At 35.6% G+C, this 18,666-nt stretch overlaps 1 protein-coding gene and 2 long non-coding RNA genes across 3 annotated transcripts; all 3 read left to right on the forward strand.

Moving 5' to 3' along the window:
* The first annotated feature begins 8,833 nt into the window (after positions 1–8,833).
* On the forward strand, positions 8,834–9,241 carry LOC145630542 (uncharacterized). Its single transcript, XR_014112083.1, has 3 exons — positions 8,834–8,933; positions 9,019–9,076; positions 9,175–9,241. It is a non-coding gene; the product is annotated as an uncharacterized LOC145630542 (long non-coding RNA).
* A 5,546-nt stretch (positions 9,242–14,787) lies between these two features.
* LOC145632694 (uncharacterized) lies at positions 14,788–16,760 on the forward strand. Its single transcript, XM_081685040.1, has 3 exons — positions 14,788–14,941; positions 15,035–16,168; positions 16,303–16,760. Exons 1-3 carry the CDS (start codon positions 14,788–14,790, stop codon positions 16,758–16,760), a joined length of 1,746 nt encoding a protein of 581 aa, XP_081541166.1.
* Positions 16,761–16,926: 166 nt separating this feature from the next.
* LOC145630543 (uncharacterized) lies at positions 16,927–17,891 on the forward strand. The gene is made up of 3 exons (XR_014112084.1): positions 16,927–17,237; positions 17,317–17,404; positions 17,497–17,891. It is a non-coding gene; the product is annotated as an uncharacterized LOC145630543 (long non-coding RNA).
* The last annotated feature ends 775 nt before the right edge of the window (positions 17,892–18,666 follow it).

Consider the following 18,666-nt stretch of genomic DNA (forward strand, 5'->3'; position numbering starts at 1 on the left):
GGTTAAAAAATTGGCCGCGAATTAGGCATTTATTATTGCCACCGGTTCAAACCGAACCCGTGGCAATAATGCTTAAGGCCACCGGTTTTGAACCGGTGGCAATATTTGAATATATAATAAAACGCGCGGCCCAATTCAAGCTTCTTCTCTCCACTGTTTTATTCACCAAAACTCCATAGTACGAGCCACGACCAGACGCCGCACCACCATCCAAACCCTACCATCACATAATCCACCAGCGACGCCGCACCACCTTCCACCACCTCCTCACTCCCTCCGAACCTCCTCCACCAGTGCGCGAAGCAGCAAGCAGCGTTCGACATTGCAGCAACCAGCGTTCGAAGCAAGCAGCAAGCAAGCAGCGCGCAACCACAGACCTCACCACTGACGCCACAGCCACCGCACCACCATCCCACAGCCACCGCACCACCATCCCACAGCCACCGTTCGAAATTTCTGATTAATAGACGGTAATTTTTTATGAATTTCTGTGTTTTATTTTTGTTGTTTTTAGGGTAATTTTTTGTGAATTGTTCATGAATTAAGTTAATTGAAAAAAAAAACTGCAATTACTTGATATTAGTGAATCATAAACTTGAAATTTGGAAGTAGAGGTACGGTGGATTTCTAAAGTGTAATTTTTTGTGAATTGTTCATGAATTTCTAAAGTGCATGAGCCCGTACTACATATGAATTAGAGGTGAAACCATAGTGTAAATGAGAGGAAAAAGAGATTTTTTGGTTAATTTTTCTGAATTTTTTGGGTTTTTTTTGTTGTTGGTAGGGTTAAAATTTTAGAGAATGCACTTTAGAAATCAAGAAATTGTTTAATTGTGTGTATCTTTAGAATGCAAGAAATTGATTAATTGTTCATGAATTAACAGTATAATGGAAAATATATTTTGAATAATTTTTTTTTATTTCTTTCATTGTATTATTATTATTATCAATTTGTTGTTGTTGCTTAATTTTTGGTTAAGTATAGTATGAATTATTGAATTATTTTGGAGTTAGATTGAGGAGTAATCCGTTTTAGATTACGTTACATAATGATTTTCCTAATGCTTTTAGGAAATATATGGATTATGGAGTATAATTTGATATGTTGGAGTGGTGTGAAATTGATTGTTAGGTTTTATTAGGAAATTTTGAATAAAGTAGAGATTATTAGTAAACTTGTTAATTAATTAGTTGAATTTGGTAGTATGTTTTAATGTGTAATTTTAGGTTGTTTTGTATATAGTTCTTGACAAAATTACTAACTTTTATTTTGGTGTTGTATTTTTTTATTTTTGTAGATTCATATGTAGTGAAGCACAAGTTTATTAGCTATTCAAGTGGGAAGTTCAAGACATTACATCCATTATACTTGCTATATTGGTATGAACTATAAACTTTATGGAGCTATATATATTTCTTTCTATTTATCTATTTGATAAAAGTTTGTTCATCATATTACAAGTTGTGTCTTGTTTAATAATAAATAATTACAATAATATGTTGAATGTTTGCATCATCATATGCCTAGATACCCGTTCAAGGCTTTCTCATTAGGAGAAAGTCTTGAATAGTCCCCGGTTGGGACTGTTCTTGAATGTTTACTCTCACTTAGGTGGTGAATGTATGTCTTTTTTTTCGATTTTAAGGAACATCTTGGCTGTCCATTTCTTCTCCATGTTCTCTGGGTACATATGTGGGTAAGTAATTATCTACATCTTGTACTTGGAGAACTGGGGGGAAGTGCTGCCGGATTTTCCTTAAAATTGGAAAGTTGACATACATTCACTAGTGAGAGTAGACATTCAAGGATGGGTTAGGTTGGAGTGATAAGGACACTTTGGAAACATGCATTTGTTCACTATATGAATGGTATATTCACGATGTGTACTTGAAGTTGATTTACATAAGATATGTAGCAATTGTACATTATTGATAATATGTTGTTATATATGTTTAGAGACACTTTACTAAATGGGAAAGGATCGTGGTTGGATGTATGGTAGACGTGATACAATGGATTTTTGGAATGGGGTTCAAGAGTTTTGCGAGACGGCTTTATCTTATCAGCGCAAAATTGGTGAGGAAGGCCTATACTGTCCTTGTGTTGATTGTAATAATGTCAAGGTGGTTAATAGTGTTGAAATCATTAGAGATCATGTACTTTGTCGTGGGTTTAGACTTAAATACCATGTGTGGATTTGGCATGGTGAAAGTGGAGAGTATAGTGAAGATCTTGATGGGAATGATGTGCATGATAAAAGCAATGAGATTCATGTGAACGAGGAATGGGAGAATGATGAATATGTTATTGATAGTGGTGAGGATGGAGCTGAGGATCATCCAGTGGATGAGGTCGAGGATAATGACGTGGATGAGATGTTGCATAATGTCGAAGGTGATGTGTTTGAATTACTATCGGAGGCTTCCAAAAAGCCTTTGTACCCTGGGTGCAAAAAATACTCCAAACTTTCTGCCGTGCTAACACTTTTTAACATTAAGTCGAAGCATGGGTGGACGGACGTTAGTTTTACTTCTTTGTTGACCGCATTAAGTGAGATGTTCCCTGATGGGAATGAAATTCCTACGTCTTACTATTATGCAAAGAAGCTTATGTGTCCATTTGGTTTAGAGTATAAGAAGATACATGCCTGTCCTAATGATTGTATTTTGTATCGTAATGAGAATTAACAATTGGAGAAGTGTCCACGATGCAAGCAATCGCGCTACAAGCGCATGAGTTGCAATCCTGGTATGAAGGGACCTCCTGCTAAGGTGTTGTGGTATCTTCCTATTATTCCAAGGTTTAAGCGTCTATTCTCAACACCAAAAGACGCTAAAAACCTGAGGTGGCATGCCGAGGGAAGGAAGAAAAACAGAATGCTGAAGCATCCGGCTGACTCCCCGCAATGGAAGAACATTGATTTGAAGTTTCCGGAGTTTGGTAATGAAGTCAGAAATTTAAGACTTGGGTTGTGCACAGACGGGATGAATCCATTTGGCACTCTTAGTACCCAACACAGCACTTGGCCGGTTCTTTTAGTGATCTACAATTTGCCTCCTTGGTTATGTATGAAACGGAAGTATATAATGCTTTCATTGCTAATAACGGGGCCTAGGCAACCTGGAAATGACATAGATGTTTACCTTGCGCCACTAATTGACGATTTGAGAAAGATGTGGGACGAAGGGGTTTCTTGTTTTGATGCTCATAAGAACGAGGTGTTCACATTGCGTGCAGCCCTTATGTGGACCATGAATGACTTCCCTGCATATGGCAACCTGTGTGGGTACAAGGTTAAAGGGAAAAAAGCATGCCCCATATGTATTGATGAAACATCAAGCATATACCTTAAGAATTCTCACAAAGATGTGTATATAAGGACTCGAAGGTTCCTTAGGCGTGATCACCCATACCGTAGGCAAAAAAAGGCTTTCGATGGGACAGTGGAAGCGGAGATTGCGCCTAGGCCATTGACCGGTGTTGAGTTTTATGCTCGAGTTAAGGGTATACGAACAGTGTTTGGAAAATCTGAAAAAGCTCCGGTCTCAACAGCTCTTTTCAAAAAAGAATCAATTTTGTGGAAGCTTCCGTACTGGAAAGAACATGATGTTAGGCACTGTCTAGATGTGATGCATATAGAGAAGAATGTGTGTGATGCTCTTGTGGGAACACTTTTTAATATTTCAGGCAAAACAAAGGATGGAAAGGGTGTACGGTTAGATTTGGAAGAGATCGGGATTCGTCCGGAATTGTGGCCTCAAGAAAAGGTTACAAAGGGGAAGGATAGAAAGGGAAAGGAACCGGAACAAGAAACTGTAAATGTTTCGAAAAAAGGAAATGGGAAGAGCAAGGGAAAGGGAAAGGCCGCGGATACTTCAAAGAGTAGAGATGAGGGTAAAGGCAAGGTTAAGAAGAAGTATTTACCACCGGCTTGCTACACATTGTCAAGGGTTGAAAAGCGGATGTTTTGTGCATGTCTTTACGGCATTAAGGTTCCATCTGGGTACGCATCTAGCATGAAAAGATTTGTATCCTTAAGTGGAGAACTGAAGCTGACAAGTATGAAATCGCATGATTGTCACATGTTGATGCAAGTATTTCTACCGATTGCAATACGTGGTATTTTACCGAAGCACGTGAGAGAAGCTATTACAAGCCTATGTTCGTTTTTCAATACAATATGCAGCAAAGTGCTTGATCCTTGTACACTTGATGCTTTGCAAACGGATGTGGTTGTGACTTTGTGCAAATTTGAGATGTATTTCCCACCCTCCTTTTTTGACATAATGGTGCATCTCATTCTCCATTTGGTGCGTGAGATTAAGTTGTGCGGTCCAGTTTTCTTGAGGTGGTGCTATCCTTTTGAAAGACACATGGGCACATTGCAAGATAAAGTAAGGAATCCGGCTCATCCGGAAGGAAGCATGATTCAAGGGACCGTGAGTGAGGAGATTGGTAATTTTGTGGCCGACTATTTAGCCGTTGCTGAACCTATTGATCTTCCTGCTTCTCGACATGAAGGGAGACTGGATGGTCATGGCACAATTAGGTCGAAACGAATGTCACCGGATCGAGACCAGTTCTTACAAGCACACCTTTATGTGTTGCACCATGTTGCTGATGTTCACCCATATTTAGATGAGCACATGGCTAGTTTGCGTGATGAATTTCCATCGAAAGGTGAAAGGGCACTAATGCAGTTGCATAATAAGAGGTTTGTGAGTTGGTTTAGTCAACGAGTGATGAGTCGCTTGGATGATAGTGTCACCGATACAGTAAGGTGGCTTGCTTATGGTCCTAGGGATGATGTTCGCTCATTTGAGGGATATGACATCAATGGGTACACTTTTTGGACAGAGGGTCGGGATTTGAAATCTACGTCGACCCAAAACAGTGGAGTAACGCTTGTTGCATCGTCAAGGGAGTTTGCAAGTGCTAAGGATAAATCACCTGTCGATGCAAAATTGTCATACTACGGTCGAATTCAAGAAATATGGGAGCTTGATTATTGTAACTTCACGGTTGCTCTTTTCAAATGTAAGTGGGTTGATAATATCAGGCGTAATGTCAAGTATGATGACTTTACTCTTGTAGATCTTGGGCACTTGAATGATAGTGCGGAACCGTTCATCCTAGCTTCTCAAGCTAAGCAAGTGTTCTATGTAACTGACCCAGTCGATTCAAGATGGTCCATTGTGCTAGCTGGGAAAAGAAGAATCCTAGGCATTGGAGATGTTGAAGATGAGGAAGAATACGATGCATTTGATGATTCAGCACCTTTCATTGTTCCTAGACCTATTGCATCAAATGACATAGACGACCAGACATGTTATATGCGGTCAGACCACAACGAAGGAATATTAGAATGAGGTACTATACCATTTAATTTGAAATTGTAAGCAATTAAAAGTATTATAAAATTTAATCAAAAGTTAGGTAATTTTATGAATAGTTGGAGGGAAAATGTATGATATTGTTATCGTAGTTGCTAAATTTTCACAAATTCTTGTTAATGAATGAAGTATATCTCAAAATTGACATATTATGATAGAATTTAATTTTTTTAGTGTTAACGGTACTAGATAATAACAAGTTATGTCAAAATGCATCAAAAATGATAAAATTTAATATTTTATATACTAACATGTATTATGACCTATATGTCAACATTTTTATCTCTTATGGACCTAATATCGTGTTATGTTTGTAATGACAGGTGTTTATAACTCATGGAGGACGATTATGACCCACTAGTAGAGGATTTGGAGGATGATGATGATGGCTATGAGGATGAGGATGAGGATGATGACGAGCCATATGATGTCAACAAGGAGACTGATTTGGGTGAGCCAGAAGATCAAGAACAAGATGCTTATGAGCAAAGGCTTGATGAATTTGAAATTTCAGCTGAACGTGCGCCTGCTATTGATTCTTCAATTGTTGAGATTGTTGGTGAGAACAATACTCCTCAAACTCAAAGCCAAGGAAAGGAGCAATTGAACACAGGTGGTGGAGTGGGGGTAAAGGCACCGGCTAAGAGAAAGGGTAGGGGTCCGACAACAAGTTTTAAGAAGCCAACCGGTCCCATGGTGTTGGAGTATGACAAAAGAGGCCGACCTACTGGCCAATGGATTCGAAAATATGCAAACCAAGTTGGCATATGTTCGCGCAAAATCCCCATTACACTTTCTTGGAAGCAAGTACCTCCAGGCTTGATTCAAACATTTTGGGATGATACCAGGGCAAGTGTTTTATTCAAATGCACATTTACATGTATTACAAATAATTTCACCGTATGTTAGTTTGTAAATGGAAAATAATAATGGCTTGTATTTGTGATTGCAGAAGCTGTTTAGTATTCCTAATGATCCCCAAAAGAGAAGGGTGTTTGATTCTTTACTAGAGGAGAGATTCAGAGGCTTCAAGACCCACTTGACCAGTGGATGGATCTATAAGAAAAAGAAACACAAGAAGAAAGCTTCCAAGGGAAATGAAGGTGAAGGTGGAAATGAGGAAGATGTTGAGGAACAAGACCCACCGTGGAAAAAATGGCCAAGCGTGACGGAGGAAGAGTGGAAAGACTTTGTTATTCAAAGAACTCGACCCAAAGCAATTGTAAGAACTACTAAATCTAATGAGAATTGTATAACATATTGACTCTTTTTGCAGTAATGATGCTAACATTACTATTTATGTAGGAAATTCGAGAGCAAAACAAGGAAAATTCATTGAAGAAGGAGTACCGCCATCGTACGGGGGCCAAGACATTTGGTGAATGGAGGCAAACTTGGAAGAAGGAGGGTATATACCCCGCTTTGACTCAAGGGTCATCCTCAGAACCCTCCAACTCCACGATCACTACGTTGGTTAGTCGTGCTGGCGATTTCATTTGTTCCCTACATTCCTTTGATAAGGACACCGGAAAATGGGTCATCAAGGAACCGGAAAAAAAAGTGGCGGATAAACTTGTAAGCTATTTGAAACTGTAGCATAACTTTACCATACAAAAACATTTTATGTATTCATGTTAACATTTTTTCTTATGCTACAGCTTGAGTACACTACAGAAGTTGTTGAAGGCAAGCTAGTCCCGACTATAGAGGAAGACCCCTTCACCTTGGCTTTGGGAAAGCCCTACCATCCAGGCCAGGTAGTAGGTATGGGAGGGACATTGTTAGGACGGGAGAAGGTGATGGGTTCAGAATACACAAAAAAGGGAAGATCTCGAGGAAGTGTTAACTCACCGGAAGAATTGGATGCTAAGGTGGCATCCATCAAGGAACAAGTTCGCAATGAGTTAATAGGTGAATTCAATGCTTGGGCGAAGCAAATGAACTTACCCTTTCCGTTCCCCTCGACTACACCGGTCGACTCTAGTAGTCACCCAAAAGGACAAGGAGAAGAGGAGATACATGAGGTAGTTTTCTATCTATTAGTTTTGGCCTAGCTTGTGAGTTACGTGAGATCTAATGTGGCATTATTGATTAATTATTGCAGGTTGTTACTCCCACACATGCGGACTCGAGGGAGGTTGATAATCCAACACCCCATGAATTTCCAGATTTAGAGGTAAATTTGGGATTCGAGGGAGCGTATTTGGTTTTAACATAGTGAATTTCGTTACATGATCAATTGTGTAGGAAAAGACCCTTTTTTATAATTTCAGTTTTTACAAGTGAATTTCGTTACTGGTGTAGGTAGAGACCGAGTGTACACTTCTAGCCCCGGGGCTATCAAATGGAGGAGAGTTGCAGTTGGTGGCGTATGGAAGTGCACAAGCAACGACTGGTGATACGGTCCATTTCCAATCGCTTAGGCCACAACATTACTCGGTCGGGATCAATTCTTACATTGCTGGGTTTGAAAACATCCCACTACCGGTGCCTATAGTGGATGATGGGATTACTCTTCTTTGGGAAGCAAAGGGTAGCTATGTGCAATGGCCACGTGCTTGGGTGAGGTTGATCAACGAGGTAATATTTATTTTGATGTTGTGCAAAATAACAAATCTTGATGCGTACTTATTAACTTAAAGCCCGGCCAAAAATTTTTGAACTCTAATTATCTTTGTTTTGATCAGATTTCGAAAAAAAGTCAACCATCAAAGAGAAGGAAGGTGGTGAAGCCTAAAAGCGTTGATCAACCTATAAAGAAGATGAGTGAACAAGGGTCGAAGAGTGAACAAGTGTCGAAGAAGAATTCTTCGAAAGGTTCAGCCATGCAACCTACTCCACTTGTTGGAGACAATGTCCTTCAATCGCTCACTAAGGATTTAACTTTTCTACACAATCGTTTTAGTCATTTGCCTAGTGACGATCCCATTGAAATTGCACTTCCTAAGGCAATGTTCCATTATGATGAGGATGCAAGTGCATGGTTAAACAAACAAGATGTGAAGGAATTTTTAAGCGGTTCAATGCTTAACATTTCTCTCATTCAAATATTCATGAGGTACGGGCTCATGCCACTTAAATTAATTTATTGTATATATTAGTGTTGTTTATCCTTCATATATATGTCAATTAATTTTTCATTGCACATGCACGTAGAGCACTACGGGAGCACTTAAGTGACACTGATTCCCCTAGTAAAGTTGGGTGGTTATGCCCCGAACAGACATCCGAGACTAGAATCTTACACAACTCCCCCGAGGTGATGTATTATGTTAACCATAATATTCGGGAATCAATGCGTGCGGGAGACAAGTTCATATTCGCTCCATGTTATGAGGAGTACGTTTAACCATGTGTAATTCAATTCTTTCTACATTTGAATTATTTGTTGTACCCTAATTATTGATGTGTTTGTGTATTGTGAATTTATGTAGGTATCATTGGTTCCTCATGGTGATTTGTCCTGCTAATAACACAATCTTTCACCTTGATTCAGCTCGATCAACAAAGAAGTACCTCGTGATGTCTGTACTACAAAAGTAAATATAGCTACCTAGTGTTGAGTATCTTAACCTAACTCATTTAGTAGTCAAACTAATAAAATTTGATTTTACTTTCCTATAGTATTATGAAGAAGATACATGGTCGTGCTCCACGGGGTCCTACATGGAAATCACCTATGGTAATGCCACATCATATTGTGATTATCTTAATAAACAGTGCTAAAACAATTGTGGGTTTTATGTGACGTTTAATTCATTTGATTTGTTCCTATGCTAGTGCCCACAACAAGATAATGGAGTTGATTGTGGATTATACGTGATGAGATTCATGCTTGAGATAGCGACTAATTGTTCAAACACCATACATCTTGATGAGGTACGACCTTAAACTTAGTCAAATGCCCTTTTTCTGTGATTTCAAGGCCTAGCCACCTATAACTATGTATAATTGACATGTTATGAGAAAGAACTTGATCATTTGTTTAAAAATGTAGAAAATGGGCAAGTAGAAGTCAAATAGGCCTTATTTTGGCTATTTTGAATGAAAATACGACCTTAAACTTAGTAAAATGTCCTTTTCCTTTGATTTAAAGGCTTAGACACCTATAACCATGTATAATTGACATGTTATGAGAAAGAACTTGGTCATTTGTTGAAAAATGTAGAAAATGGGCAAGTAGAAGTCAAATAGGCCTTACTTTGGCTATTTTGGATGAAATTGAGACCTTAAACTTAGTAAAATGCCCTTTTCCTTTGATTTCAATGCTTATCCACCTATAACTATGTATAATTGTCATGTTATGAGAAAGAACTTGGTCATTTGTTTAAAAATGTAGAAAATGGGCAAGTAGAAGTCAAATAGGCCTTATTTTGGCTATTTTGGATGAAATTGAGACCTTAAACTTAGTAAAATGCCCTTTTCCTTTGATTTCAATGCTTAGCCACCTATAACTATGTATAATTGTCATGTTATGAGAAAGAACTTGGTCATTTGTTTAAAAATGTAGAAAATGGGCAAGTAGAAGTCAAATAGGCCTTATTTTGGCTATTTTGAATGAAAATGCGACCTTAAACTTAGTAAAATGCCCTTTTCCTTTGATTTCAAGGCTTAGCCACCTATAACCATGTATAATTGACATGTTATGAGAAAGAACTTGGTCATTTGTTGAAAAATGTAGAAAATGGGCAAGTAGAAGTCAAATAGGCCTTATTTTGGCTATTTTGGATGAAATTGAGACCTTAAACTTAGTAAAATGCCCTTTTCCTTTGATTTCAATGCTTAGACACCTATAACTATGTATAATTGTCATGTTATGAGAAAGAACTTGGTCATTTGTTTAAAAATGTAGAAAATGGGCAAGTAGAAGTCAAATAGGCCTTATTTTGGCTATTTTGGATGAAAATGAGACCTTAAACTTAGTCAAATGCCCTTTTTCTGTGATTTCAATGCCCAGCCACCTATAACTATGTATAATTGAGATTTTATGAGAAAGAACTTGATCATTTGTTTAAAAATGTAGAAAATGGGCAAGTAGAAGTCAAATAGGCCTTATTTTGGCTATTTTGAATGAAAATGCGACCTTAAACTTAGTAAAATGCCCTTTTCCTTTGATTTCAAGGCTTAGCCACCTATAACCATGTATAATTGACATGTTATGAGAAAGAACTTGGTCATTTGTTGAAAAATGTAGAAAATGGGCAAGTAGAAGTCAAATAGGCCTTACTTTGGCTATTTTGGATGAAATTGAGACCTTAAACTTAGTAAAATGCCCTTTTCCTTTGATTTCAAGGCTTAGCCACCTATAACTAAGTATAATTGACATGTTATGAGAAACAACTTGGTCATTTGTTTAAAAATGTAGAAAATGGGCAAGTAGAAGTCAAATAGGCCTTATTTTGGCTATTTTGGATGAAAATGCGAATGTTTTTAATTTATTCTAACATAATTTAATATGTATTCCAAGTTTTGCAAGGTGAAAAAGGGGGATCTGTTAACTAGTAAGGAGCTTAATGAAGTTCGAGACATGTTGGCATCTTTCATCACCTTCAATTTGTAAATGTGGCATCATTTTGAATTTATACTTTGTTTATTATTAACTTTTAAACTACAATATTGACTAGTTATTAGTATTGTTTGTATTTATTTATATATCACACTTTATTTAATTTGTTGTATTGCATTTGGATTTTAATTATAAAAGTAGTCTAAATATATATTTTTAATTCTTGTTATGATTATTATTAATAATTATATTATGGCAGAATTTTAAGGAATAATATGCCAAAATATTATAGCAGGATCAGTTGCAGGAATAATTGCAGGCACAAAAAAAAAAAAAAAAAAAAGATCCTTTTATTGCCACCGGTTTACCGGTTCGAACCGGTGGCAATAGTCTACCTTCAGCAGCTAAAAAAAGGCGCCATTTTTTTATTGCCACCGGTTAACCGGTGGCCATAATTAGTATTACCACCGGTTAACCGGTGGCCATGACCACTATTGCCACCGGTTTTGAACCGGTGGCCATTTGCTGATTTATTGCCACCCCCCAAATGACCACCGGTTCAAAACCGGTGGCAATGGGGGGTTTTCAACCGGTGGCCAATTGCATTTTTCGCCTAGTGTAGTGATGTTCTTTCCGCCTTTTTAAAAACGTATTAATATTTTGCGTTTTACTTGTTGAGGGATATCATTTTGGAACGTGTGTACGATGCGCATCGTACAACCGTGTGTATAAACCACAGATTACTTTTATACTACTCCGTATATTTTATCATTTTTTCTCATTTACTTAGGAAAATTTGCCAATTATAGCCATTTAAAGTTTGTATTTTGTAAATTGCAGACACTAAAAAAAATATTGCTAATTGCAGCCCAAAAGTACTAATAAATTCTAACTTACAATCCAATTTAATTTTTTCATCAATTTGCGTGTAAAAAATGTCCCGTTAAGGTTTCAAGGGTCATTTTAGCTCTTAAGCATCTAAATTGAGCTCGAAATTACAAAAAAATTATGTAAATGCCTCGTTTTGTGTAAAAAAATTGTATTGATTTTGTGCAACTATTTTTTTTTTTTAGAAAAAACGAGGCCTTTATGTTAATTTTTTGCCAATTCTGAGCTCAATTTGGATCCTTAAGAACAAAAATGTCTTTTAAACCTTAATAGGATATTTTTCTGCACGACAATCAATGAAAAAATTTAATTGAGTTGTAATTTACATTTTTTTTACAGGAAAAAAGGGATTTCATTAATAAAATATAGCCAAACAACACTTACATTTAACTCCTAAAAAATCAAGAATTCCAACATAAATACACGCCTTAAAATTAAATACATCGTAGATTTGATTAACAATCGCCTTAATAAAAAATTTCATCTGAAGCAATACAATTTGTGAGTTTGCACTAATTTGGCTTGAAATTCACTGATGCATAGTCGTTTGAGTGAATATACTCATGTGCTCCTCCGAATTCTTGTAGATATTATGAAACACTAGCTCTTCAATTTTCACCAAACAAACACAAAAAGAAAATAATTCAAGATAAAAATCATCATCACCAGGATGAGATCTATTTATTGAAAGCAATTGAAAGGTTTTTAGGGCTTACCACCAGTAAAAATACTGGTGGAAGCCCCTACAAAGATTCACCACTGAGACCAAGAGGAAAAGACACTACAAGAAAACCCATTTTTGGCTACAACTCTTTAGCAAAGACTTAATTATTGTTGCTAATATTAATTTTAACAACGACAATGTCGTTGCAATATATTCATTTTCATTTCCCTCCATCAAAACTTCAAGCGCGGGCCATGTGAAATTTTGAGACTGCTTTCCACAACGATAAGTGTCGTTGCAAAATATATCTTAATTTTTTACAACGACCATATTTGTTGCAAATCTTTCTAATAATTATTGGTAACAACTTTAATCGTTGCTAAATATACCGCTTTTAATTGTAACGACAATGTTGTTGCTGATATTTATGACTACAAACCTAAAAAGTACAAAAATAATAATAAAAAATTGATAAAACAAAAGAAAGTTGTACTGTATATTTTACTTTCCCAAACCCAGAACCTTCTATATCCTTCTTCTTCCCCGCCTAACCCTTATTTCATCCCGCCACCCCAAATTTTCGCCACTCCGAAATTCAAAGCAACTACAAAATTACCCAAAACAACTACAAATTAAGCTTACTAAAATTATCTATTATTTCACCTCAAAAAAAATTATAAATTCTAAATAAATTACTTCTTAGCCCAAATTGCTTGAATCGTTTGGTGCGATATAATTTTGGGAGTTAGTGTTTGTCTAAAAATAAGGAAATTCTTGTGGGTATAGATTTTGACATTAGCTAGCTGTGATGATTTCTTCTTGGTACTACTCTAATAGCAAGTAACTAGAGGTTAGTTCTTTCTTTTAATTTTTTATTTTGTAGTCCTACAATCTCATACTCTTACTCTGTATAAAAAATTGAATTTTTTTCATATAATGTTAAATTGTGACCCATTATTTGACAATTACGGTAAATTAACCAATTTGCTCTTTTTTTTTTTTTTTTTTTTGTGGAAAAAATTAAGCTATTTGCTTGTAAATCTGAGTAACTGAGTTTAGGGGTAAACTATTGTGGAGTTGAATGTGATTTCTATCATATTTTTTGGGATATAATTTGGAGTATAAATTACATGTTACTATTATAGTTAACATCTTTAGATACTCTTCTTATAGTTTTGAAATAATTTATTAGATATCTTGCATGTATTAGTCAATTGAACAATTTTTTAATTAAGGACTAGGTTCGATCTAGTACTACTACAGTTTAGAAGAGGTGGGTTGATTATGTGACTGTCATATTTGAAAGCAATGTCAAAAGCAACTTTCTATTTTATTATTGTTTGTAAAGTTAATAGATTACTTGTTTACTACATTGAATGATAATTTCTATTAGTTTTAATTTAATGGCTTTATTCTTTTTTTTTTTTTTTTTTTTTTTTGCAAATAATTTCTGTGCAGTATTTGCTTAGAGGTTGAGGTTTAGAACTAAGCCCATGTATGTTTTGATATTGTTGTAATTGAGGTTTCTTTTAATTATTAAATTTTAAATGTGTATGTATATCTGTAAAATAAACTCACATATTCAATATTTTTGGGATTAACTATAGAAAAGTAGTATTTTACACTGTTAGAAAATAGCAAATTCGTCCATGTATCTAAAAAGGTTTCATTCACTAGATTTGATAGCAATTCAACTTAACCAAGATGAAAACTATTTTAATTAAAGTAGGCCACTTTAACAAGTTTTCTTGTTTGATTTTACATTACATTCTTTTCCTTTACAGAGACACATAATTAGTAGCTAGCTGATAGATAATCGAAGTAACCAAAGGAGAAAACTTTTTGAGCTATAGCAGGCTATCTGGACGACTACTTGTTGGTAATACTCTTATACTATTTCAAAGTTTTTTTTTATAAATTTTTTATTTTTTAATTTTAATATTCATATGGTTCAAGTCAAAGTTGTGATTGTTTTATATATTTTAAATTAAGGCATGTTAGTATAATTAGGATCGTTTGTCATTTAAATGGATACTTATGCTATATTTGTATGATTGTACATAAATTATATGTATGCTATTTCATTGAACATTTTAGAATTTTTTTATCTTATTTATATTAATGTGAATTTAGGGAATGGCTTTTGATAAGGAATGGATGAAAATAAATGATCGTTCACTTGTCGAGTACATAAAGGGTGTTGTTTCTTGAACTTTTCCTTTTCTAATGTCATAGAGGATGATAATACTGCCACTATTAGGTGTCCTTGTGATAATTGTCGTAATTTAGTGTATAAAAAAGGTGTGATGTGAGGTTTGATTTACTAAAGTCAGGAATGTATGAGTATTACACTATATGGGACCTTCATGGTGAAAAGGTAAGTAATTCTCCGAGTGGTAACATTAGTGGTATGGAAGATGGAGATGGAAATGGAATGGAAAGTGATGATAGTGGAGTTCATATGTTAGAAGATGCATTTGGGGTACCTGGTATGCAGGGGGATCATCTAAATGACTATGATTTTAATGAATAACCAACTGGAGATGCAGCAATGTTTTACCATCTTTTGAAATAATATGAAGAGCCATTGACCTCTAATGGCACAACAATGTCAAAGCTGTCTTATATAGTAAAACTGCTGCATTTGAAGGTTTTAAATAACTGGAGTGATAGCTCTTTTGATAGTTTACTGAAATTGCAAGGGGAAGCATGGGGAACTAACCTTCCTAATTCATATTATGAGGCAAAGAAATTGATTTCCAATTTGGGTCTTGAGTGTGTGAAGATTGATGCTTGTAAAAATGATTGTATTCTTTATTGGAAACAAAATGAACATCTAGATAAGTGTCCTACTTGTAGCTTACCTAGATACAAGAATGTTCCTGAAGGTGCTTGTAATGGAACGAAAAAAGTGCCACACAAGGTGCTACGACACTTTCCATTGAAATCCAGATTACAAAGGTTATATATGTCAAGAAAGACCCCAAAAGATATGCGATGGCATAAAGAAGAAAGGGTGGATGATGAGGTAATGAGGCATCCAGCTGATTCTGCTGCATGGAAATCATTTGATGAGGAGTATACTTCATTCTCCAGAGATGCACGCAATGTTAGACTTGGATTAGCTTGTGATGGTTTCCAACCTTTTGATAATTCTCAACATAGTATTTGGCCTGTTGTTCTTATTCCTTACAACTTACCTCCTTGGATATGTATGAAGCCTCATTCTTTCATCTTATCTCTACTCATTCCGGGACCCACGAGTCCCGGAAGAAATATTGATGTTTATCTTCAACCTTTAATTGAAGAACTGAAGGACCTTTGGGAGTTTGGATTTGAAACTTATGACACTTATTCTAAGCAACATTTTAATATGCATGCCATGGTTTTATGGACTATTAGTGACTTTCCTGCGTATGCTGATTTGTCGGGTTGGTGTACTAAAGGTCACTATGCTTGCCCATCCTGCCATAAGGAAACCAAGCGCACTTCCTTGATGAGTAAAGGTTGTTATATGTGTCATCGTCACTGGCTGCCTATTAATCACAAATGGAGAAAAGATGCTAAATCATTTGATAATAAAAAAGAAAGAGGGCATGCACCTGTTCCGTTAACTGGTGATGAAATATTAAGTTGTTTTAATCGATTTGAGCAAGCAGCATTTGGTAAGGTTGCTGGACAGAAAAGAAAATGGGATGCTTCAAATAGTTTATATGGTTGGCACAAAAAAAAAGCATTTTTTTCCAACTACTGTACTGGAGAAAATTGCAAATTCGACACAACTTAGATGTCATGCATATCAAAAAAAATGTGTCTGATAATATTTTAAGCACTTTGATGAATATCAGAGGTAAGACAAAAGACACGGTAAAGGCTCGAATTGATTTGATGAAAATGGGTATTCGAGATGAGCTCCACCTTAGTTTGGATGGAGATAAAGTACGAGTTCCAGTAGCATCCTACACACTAAATTCAACTGCGAAAGCTGCAATATGTGAGATGTTTGCTGGAATTAAGTCACCTGATGGTTTCTTATCAAATATCTCACGTTGTGTCAGGGATAATGGAAAGAAAATATCTGGCATGAAGAGTCATGACCATCATGTTTTTATTGAGCAACTTCTTCCTCTTGTAACTCGTGGATTCCTGCCAAAGGAAGTTTATGAGCCTTTAGTTGAGCTTAGCTCTTTTTTTCGAAACCTTTGCTCAAAAAACATAACAATAAAGGAACTGGACACCCTCGAAGCACAAATTCCTTACACATTGTGCAAGCTCGAGATGATTTTCGCTCCTGCTTTTTTGATGTGATGGTGCATTTGGTGGTTCACTTAGCTGCTGAAGCAAAGATCGGAGGGCCTGTCCGGTATCGATGGATGTACCCAATTGAAAGGTAGGACATCTATTTGATTTTTTAGAAATTTCTTTCGTTCTATACATAGACTCAATTTTCATTTGTAATTATAATTGCAGATATCTTGGAACTTTAAAGAAGTACATTCGAAACAGAGCACAACCAGAGGGCTGCATTGCAGAAGGCTATCTTGCAGACGAGTGTCTAACATTTTGCTCAAGATATATGAGTGATATTGACACTAAATTCAATAGGAAAGGGAGAAATGATGATGACACTTTGAATGATGTTACTTTGAGAAACAAGTTAGATATTTTCAGACCCCTTGGTCATGCACTCGGAGAAGGGGCACCGCGACATCTTAGCTTTGAAGAATGTGATCAAATCCATTTGTACAATCTACTAAACTGCGATGAGCTTATTGATTTTGTTAAGTAAGTGTTGAAAATAGTCATTTTAATCTGTAAATTTTTATATTTGATTATTTACATTATATTATATATTTTTTTCCAGCGAACACAAATTAATGTTGGAGAGAGAAAATCCAAGAAATGTGGAACGAAGACACAAGATGCAATTTGCAACTTGGATTCATGATCGTGTAAGAGTTCATTCATAGAGAATATAATTAATTTTTCATATCTAATGCATGATAATTTTTAACCTGGTATTCTTTTTTTTTTTTTCAAATAGGTGCGTAAACTCTATGAAGAAGGGAACATTGATGAAGACATATATAATTTCGTTTGTTTTCCTTCTAGAGTTGTGAGGCGCTATGCTGCTTATATAGTTAACGATTTTTGGTTTCATACACATGATAGGTGTGAGAATAGGAAAACTCAAAATAGTGGAGTTATGGTACGTGGAGATGATATTTCAGACAAAGAATATTATGGTGTGTTAAAAGACATCTTTGAGGTTTCGTATCCGGGTGGGAATCGTACGTTTGTTTTTAAATGTGCATGGTTTGATGTACAACACCTTGGAAAAGGATACAAAGTGGATGATCATGGACTGATAAGTGTAAATAAAAGGGGTTCTTTGAAAACAAAAGAAGTGTACGTTTTAGAATCACAAGTTGAACAAGTATTCTACGTACAAGATTCAAAAAATGAGGATTGACAGTTTGTTATCAAAACCAAACCCAGAGATCTTTATGATATGCCAAACAATGATAAGAATGACCAAGGTGGTGTAGATGTGGACGCATATCAACAGGTTGATGTAAATCAAGTTGAATGCCAAAGCTTCAGGACTGGGAATGATAGCTTTCTTATAAATTCATTAGCAACAAATACTTTTGTGGTTGAGAGAGAACCTAGTGTTCTAAAGTTAGTTAGAAAAGTGATTGAGGAAATTGGTAAAGATGATGACTTTATCAATGATGGTGATATTGAAGTTTTAGAAGATACAAGTGAAGAGGAAGAGTTTAGTTCGGAGTCATCACAAGAGTAAAATTGAATATGTTATCTTTCTCTCTCTTTTTTTTTGAGTGTATGAAATTTGCTTTTTTGTCGTATATACGTTAATATTATACTTACGTCATGTGTATACCATTATAAGTTTACAGATTTCTATATTAGTTAATGGATGGAGTTTTGTATAGAATGTATTCTAAACTAATGTTATTACGTGTTTATGCAAAAACAGGAAATTATAAAGAATGGTTGGGAGAGGTGGTGGAAAAAATGTGTGTAATCGAAAACAAGATGGAAAAGGTAAATGGTTTACTCTGAAATTGTATTATCATTAGGTTTGATGCATTATTTTCTTCATTGTTTTTTTCATTATTCTAATTACATTGATTATAAATTAAGCAGGAAGTAATCTTTACTCAAATGTGGTAGGAGAACATGTGGGATC

Source organism: Chenopodium album, chromosome 5, assembly GCF_948465745.1.
Source record: "Chenopodium album chromosome 5, dcCheAlbu1.1, whole genome shotgun sequence".
NCBI classification, from domain to species: Eukaryota; Viridiplantae; Streptophyta; class Magnoliopsida; order Caryophyllales; family Amaranthaceae; genus Chenopodium; species Chenopodium album.